Below are 7,750 nucleotides of genomic sequence, written 5' to 3'. Positions count from 1 at the left end.
TAAAAAGGAAGACATAGGAAACAGAGGGTCCTTTGCTGTTCAAATATCCATCGCCTTCAATTGACAAAACTCTCATATAAAACAAACTGCTTAAGATGGAATGATAATAGAGCATTCCACTATGAGCTTTTTGAATCTCTCTCTTCCATATGACATCCCACAGCACATGAGAGGTCGTATCGTCCTTGCCTATATCCCTTCTATAACGTATATCCTGTTGTATCAGTCCAAACATCAAACATGTGAGCCAAACCCTTCCTAGTGTTACTTGGAATGTTTACTTTCTCTAATGCACCCATTTCAGGTGGGTAGCACGTAAGCACCTTATACAGACAAATCGTCATATCTAGTTCTAAGTAAATGGAACCTTCCCTTCCTCTTCTTTCTACCTTGAATCACATGAAGCCTTTCATTTGAAATTCAATTAAGCAATGCTATGAAAACAAATCCAAACAAATCAAAATATGCATTTTCCTTCTCATGCAGGCACATAACCTCTATCCTGACCCCGTGAATCTAGTAAATATTTTGTTAATAGTAATTCCAAAATAATTGCATAATCTGAACGGACAAAATCTCAGCTATATTTGTGTACGGAGAAGAACACCTCATCAGTAGTGAAAGCCTATCTCAATCAACTATAGGTTTTATAAAAGGTAAATTTATTGAAGGGAAAAAAAAAACAGAACACCAAACCTTTGTCTCAAAGCCGAAGAGGTTGGAATAAAAGCAAATATACTGGCCAAAGAGGTACATATGACCCTGCAACAACAGGAAAACATTAACCAACGCATAAAAGCGTGTAAACAAATTAGAAAGAAAGGGAAAATGTTACATATTAGAAATGAGGGGGGTTCAAGAAGCCACAAGTTCAACTATACATGTATAATATCATCTTTTTAATGTGTATAAATGTGAAACATCATACAGTTCAAGTTTACCTGAAGTAGAAAACTCTCTTGCAGCGCACAGTTAAAATCTTGAACCAGGACCTGTGAAGAATTTATACAGGCCAACAGAACATAAACATAAAATATCTATTAGCATGCAGATTCCAAAGCTGCATTCAGCCACGGGAAAGAAGAGGTAGAACTATATTATTCATACAGATGAGATGAAGATTACACAAGACATGCTCAATCAACAACTTAAGTGAAAAGATGTAAAAGAAAAGGATCTAAAGATCACATTATCTATTCCTGTTCCGAAACATGGACATTATAAGATGTACAAAAATTGAACTTGGCAGAACGACACATTATGGGGTGCAAATCAAAGTATGACTTGGACACACGAAGGCTAAGTACTTTTTTGAGCAAACGGTTCTAGATAATTTCTTTGCCAATAAGCACTAGGAAGCATCTGCTTAAGTGGACAACCTAATGTTTTCTTAAGCTTGTAGAACATCTCAAACAGGAACATATCCCATTTATGCCTCGACCCCAAATAAGTTGGAGTCGGCCATACAAATCTTTTGTACCATTCCGCTCTAGAGGTTTGATCATAGTCAGATTAGTTCTACATTAATTTACACTGGTTGTCAACCTACTGCAACGCTCCTTTTTTTTTTGGAGAAAGCAACATTCTCTCTCATATAGATATATATATATATAACCTTGGAGCAACGGTAAGGTTGTTTCCGTGTAACATATAGGTTACAGGTTCGATCCATCGAAGCAGTCACTAATGCTTGCATTAAGGTAGGTTGTCTATTTGGGTGCGGCTTTTTCCGGACGATGTGTGAACGCGGAATGCCTTGTGCACTGGACTGCCCTTTATGTAGAGAGAGAGACAGCGAGAGAGACATCAGCACAAAGGTTGTGGCGGAAAATAAATTGTTAAACCATGGCACCAAATTAAAAACCAAAATAAAACCTCGATCTTCTTACAAGGAATCTAGCGCATATAGGAGAGCCTCAGGATCATCTATATATTCAGATTTACACCAAAAACTAAAAAGAGGAACACAATCAATCTTAATCAGCTGTAATAAACTGCTCCTATCTTCAAAACATCTTGAACTCCTCTCTTTCCATACTGTCCACCAGAGACAATTTTCCACCTGTCTTTGTTTCAGCTAAAGTTCCTTCTTTGTTCCAGCTTGTCAACACATCAGAAGGTGTACCTGGCATTGCCCATCCAATGCCTCTAACATTGATGAACAAATACCAAAGTTGACTAGTAATCCGGCAGTGTGAAAATAGATATTGATTGTCTCTTCATCCTGCCCATACAAATAGCATCTTGAACAAAGTGGCATTCCCCTCTTCCTAAGATTATCCCGAGTCAAAACAACTTCTCTGACTACAATGCTCTTTCTTTGTTCCAACTTGGGACCAGATGTGTTTGCACATAGCCGGAGAAGTTATTTCCATAACCACGCCAAAAAAGGAACTTGATATTTGGTACTAGTTTCGCAATTTGTTTGTTGTCTTACAGGATTAAGCCTCAAACAAGAAATGATAATCAGAAATACTGACACTTCTAAAGACATTAAAATACCAAGGGAAAAAGGTCAGAGTATATCCTGGTGAATACAGATTTAAACTTTATGGGTTCGGATTCGGAATTTTACTACATCCAGTCCAATTGCTGGATTCGAAATATATTATATTTACTTATTTAATGGGTTTTTTAACACATATAAAGGGTTTAAGCCAAAGCTACTAAGATTGGAAGAACCGTAGCTTCTTCACTACATCCGCCCCTGGTGAATTACAAAATAGCATATATATAACCATAAAGTAAACTGCCACAATTCAGTGCAAGCAAATTCATAGAGAAATTAACACATAAGAGACGTATACTCACTTCATCGGGCGGTAAACGGAACAGTTGTCGATACTCTTCACTCTTCACAAACAGCTGATTCTGTCACAAAATTGATAATTGTTGCAATCAGCCACACAGAGTCAAATCATTCACCAGCCACAACACCAAAATTGTTTAAATTTAGTTAGTTGATTGTGACAAACTCTTGAAAAGTAAAAGAGTTCTTCATTTGCATGCAACAATAAACCAGAGTAGAAACTTTCGTAGAAGCTATGATCACCCATAAAATTCATATAGTATACACTAAAATTGTGGAATTTAATTCATAATTCAGACTCCTAATGCAATATCGAGTAGAAATTAATTGAACAAATTAATTTAAGGTAACCTGAGCATCAGATAATCGTGAAGGGCTAGGGGAAGAAGAAGAGGAAAGATCAGGGGAAGGGCGGCGATCGAGAGCATCAGCATCGGAGGCGGCGGCGTCGAGGCCACGCCGGGCAGTGGAAGGCGACAGATGCATGTGTTGCGACGGCGGAGGCGACGGCGACATAATTTTCTCGGTCACGGCGGCAGCCATGGTTGGTTGGTTGGTTATTGTGAAATTAATAACGAGGAGTCCAAAGGAAGTGTAAACGGCTATTTTAGCACGGAGAACGACGTGTCGGTAACATCAAAGGTTCGAGCGCGTCGTGGTGTTGTTGGGACGTAACTCTACCGAAGGAGACGTGGACCTGTATTCAGTTTCAAGTTTGATGTGCCCATTTTTGACTTTTTTTTCTCCACCTTTTTCCTCGCTACTGGACTAACTAACGGTCAACAGTATATTAGAGTTGGTGTGTGGTATCGGCTAATGATTTAAAGTAGATGATTTATGTTTTAATAAACCCAATTAGTAAAGTATGCACTAAGGATGGTCTGAAGTTAGAAGGATAAGGAAATAATCTAATATTAGAAATCTCATATTTTCAAGCACGATCTAATTCTATTCAGTAGTAATATAGGATAAATGTTATCTTCTTACTTAACTTTTACAATCTATAATAATTTAAATTATGCGTACTGTATGGGTCGAAATCTGACCAGATGAGAATCCGCATAGAGAGGAACGGCAAAATGTCACTTGGGCCGAAGTCGTATCCATACAATGTTATAATGACACGCACCTCGTGTATTCAGAATGCTTGAACGGCGAATTGGATGTTACGGCATTTCAGAGGGTCAACCAGTAATACAGTTAAATGACTCAGGTACTATGGTTAATGACCGTTGGGTAAAGGAGAATACCTAATATATAAACTAAGTGAGAAGAAGAAGAAGAAAGGGGGCTCAAACAAATTCACACACAGAGATATTTTCTGAGAAGAAGAGGGATCCTCATCTCTCTCTCCCCGTGAAGGAGAAAGAACAAAGGAAGCTCAGATCCCCAATATACGTCGTTAGTCTCATCATATCATATATGTAAAGTTCAACCTTGTTAAAGATCGGTGACTCATTTTATCTATGTATTCTTCATTATTATTCAATGTTATGAAAATCACCATCATTTTCTTATATAATAGGATTCAATCATTGTTATAGTTAAATCTTGTGTTTGTTTGTTCTTACCTACTATCTTAGATCTAGGGTAAATTACCTTTGGCTAGGATTTACCTCAAACCTTCTTTTTTGATTAGTTCAATAAAAAGTATGAATCTTTTTGGTCGAACAATGTGGCGTCGTCTATGGGGATTTTCTAGCCAAAGGCTTAGTTCCCTCTAGATCCAAACATGGCCTTAACTCTATCTCCCATTCGGTGAAGTTTCACCCGTTCATTACGAATGCCGACTTGTCGGACCGGTCGGTAAACCCCCGAAACCGTCAAACCAACCTAGGGATTTACACACGAAAACTACGTTGCACCACAACAGTAACCCTGAAGTTTCGTGAGCATGAGCCATCATAAAGAGGCTGCAACTACGCGTATCTTTGCACGCCCGGGACTAACGAACTGGGACTCGAACTCGAGACCCTAATGGGGGAAGCGGACCATCCACCCACGAAAGGCCAAAGCTCAACCAGTGACAAGGCCGAGCATAAAGCCGAAGTCAATATGCCGAAAACTAGTACTAGAATACGGAACAAAGCGAGCCACCCTGCGACTCGATCCCTAGTTCAATACCGAACGAAGGAACTACCCAGGTCCGAAGAGTGCAGCGGGCGAGGGAGACATGGTCAATCCCCCTCATTCATCAGCTAAACAGCCGACCAAGGTAACAGAATATTCCATGTACTAACCCGTTATTCCTTTTGTTTTTAAAAAAAAAGGAGAAGTGGAACTGAGAACAGGGACGTCCTTCCAAATTCGCGAACAAAGGCTAGCCGACATACATGCTCTAAATTCCTCCCTACGACGAACGGCAAATCGAGAAAACCCTCTACACCGTATCATATTACAAATAACAGACAAACGGCTCAGAACAAGCTGGCATCATTAAGAAATAATCTCCATAGCCTGGGACTGGGCGATGAGCTCATGGAACGTACAATCTCCACAATACAGGCAAAACATGAACACGGAAAGCTTACTCGTACGCTCGCCATGGCAATGCTACGCCAATTCGGCCGACTAAATACTATGAGTTGCGTCCGAACTTCGTTCAAATCAATCGATCCCCAAGGTGCTCAGAGTCCCAAGCAATAAGTTCGTCACCCGTCCCAACAACGGTCTTTCCAGGTCGAGCAATAAATAAATTAGATAAACTGGGACTCACCCCAACGCGTACATAAACTATACAACAACGCATGATATTCTCCAATGAAAGCAAGATTAGATAAATTGAGACTCACCCCAACTCATGCATAAACGATGCAACAACGAGTAACTCTCCAAAAAGCAAGGCAGCATGCAACATTCTTACCACCCTTACGGCCATCGGCCATCGCCAAACAAAAGGAAAGTTCGACCTCGCTCGAACTCATAACGGGTTACAATTCGACCTCACTCGAATTTACACCCTTACGGCCATTGGCCATCGCTAAACGAAAGGAAAGTTCGACCCCGCTCGAACTCATAACGGGTTAATATTCGACCTCGCTCGAATTTACACCCTTACGAACCTCAGCCATCGCCAAACGAAAGGAAAGTTTGACCTCGCTCAAACTCATAACGAGTTACAATTCGACCTCGCTTGAATTTACACCCTTATGGCCATCGACCATCGCCAAACGAAAGGAAAGTTCGACCTCACTCGAACTCATAACGGGTTACAATTTGACCTCGCTCGAATTTACACCCTTACGACCATCGGCCATCGCCAAGCAAAAGGAAAGTTCGACCTCGCTCAAACTCATAACGGGTTACAATTCGACCTCGCTCGAATTTACACCCTTACGGCCATAGACCATCACCAAGAGAAAGTAAAATTCGACCGCGCTCGAATTAACAAGTCAACGTCGACCTCGCTCGAACTCATAACGGGTTATAATTAGTCCTCGCTCGAATTTATGCCCTAACGGACCCCGACCATCGCCAAAAATTTGACTTTCATTCAAGCTAACAAAATTCGACCTCACTCGAATTAACAAGTCCAAAGTGACCTCGCCCAAATTGGCGAGACGAAATTCGACCTCGCTCGAATTAACAAGTCCAAAGTGACCTCGCCCAAATTGGCAAGACGAAATTCGACTTCGTTCGAATTAACAAGTCAAAAATGACTTCGCTCAAAACTAGTAGGACAAAATGCGACCTCGACCGAATTAATAAATCCAAATTGACTTCACTCAAATTTGCAAGACAAAACTCGACCCCGCTCGGGTTAACAAAGTCAAGTTCAAATAGCGGGTCGAATTTGATCCCACTCAGATTAACTACCCGAAGTTAGGGACTTGTTAGAAAATCCAAGAAAATCGAAAGGGAAAAGAGAAGGGAAAGCCAAAAACATACAAATGAAGACAAGCCGACTATTTCATTCGAAGAAAAGGCATCTTACAAAGGGCCAAAAAGGGGGGGGGGGCACCCAGCAACAACAAAAGAACAAAAAAAAAGCTAAGTACAAAAAGCTATAAAAATTTCACTCGGCCTCATCTCCACCATCGTCCTCTCCAACATCGTCATCATTAGAAGGAAGCCCATCCTCAATCTCAGCACCCCCACCGGCCTCTGGTGTCGTGGGTTCATAACCATAGGCAAGATGAGCCTCGCGCGCCTTAATCCGAACATCTTCGAAATCGACCTCAGGAACGCTCCCCGCCATCCACAAACCCTTATAGATATCTCGTTGGGCCTCAGCATGGACCCATAGCTCGTACAAATGGCAGGGAACAACAACAGGGGCAGATTCTTGAGGACGGACCTGAGCCAACAACTGCACCTTCTCGGCCTCGAGAGCCGTAACACAGTCTCCCAGGCTCGAGGCATCCTGATCAAGTTCACCGATCCGCTCCTCGAGCCGCGCCTCCCTCAGCATGGTCGTTGCCTTCTCGGCTTCCTGCTCAGACCCGAGGACGCAGATAGTATCTTCCAACGCCGCCTCCCTCGCCAAAGCCGCCACTCGAGCTCCCTCGGCTCTCTCTAACTCGACCACCTTCTTTTCTAGCTCAGCCATATTCTCCGTCCACTCTGCACTTAGATTGGCGACTCTTGTGGCGTTTTACTCAAGATCGGCTCGCAAAGACAGCACCTTCGCCTGAAGATCCTCGCATTTTGCTGCAACCCTTTTGCCCACCTCAAGCTCCTCGTCTTTGGCACTAAGTAGCTCCTCGAGCTCGCTTTATCTACGGGTGGACCGCATCAGATCCTCATCCCTTTTCTCCAACTCCTCCCTTATGGATTGAGTATTGTCGTTTGCCCTAAGTTGCGCATGCATCTTACGACACCTGATGCGATACTGGCGATACTTAGCGGCCATTTTCAGAAAAACTTCGGCCCGCGTCTCAGCCCTACGAGCACTCTCGATCTCCAGCATGTAAGTCGTAAAAAAAAAGGGGGGGGGGGGGT

The 7,750-nt window shown here is 42.2% G+C and overlaps 1 protein-coding gene across 1 annotated transcript in view; it reads right to left on the bottom strand.

Annotated features, from left to right (window-relative positions):
• Nucleotides 1-3,578, bottom strand: part of LOC109224263 (protein VASCULAR ASSOCIATED DEATH 1, chloroplastic) — a 26,406-nt gene extending 22,828 nt beyond the window's left edge. The window contains exons 1-4 of the mRNA XM_019388852.1: nt 3,161-3,578; nt 2,812-2,871; nt 942-992; nt 697-762 (exon numbers count right to left, since the gene is read on the bottom strand). Coding sequence (XP_019244397.1) covers nt 697-762; nt 942-992; nt 2,812-2,871; nt 3,161-3,352 — 369 coding nt within the window. The 5' untranslated portion in view covers nt 3,353-3,578. The remainder of the gene's footprint in view (nt 1-696; nt 763-941; nt 993-2,811; nt 2,872-3,160) is intronic.

This window comes from Nicotiana attenuata, chromosome 1 (genome assembly GCF_001879085.1).
Source record: "Nicotiana attenuata strain UT chromosome 1, NIATTr2, whole genome shotgun sequence".
NCBI classification, from domain to species: Eukaryota; Viridiplantae; Streptophyta; class Magnoliopsida; order Solanales; family Solanaceae; genus Nicotiana; species Nicotiana attenuata.
Note: the sequence above shows the minus strand (reverse complement) of the source record. Positions and strands in the feature narration are given on the sequence as shown.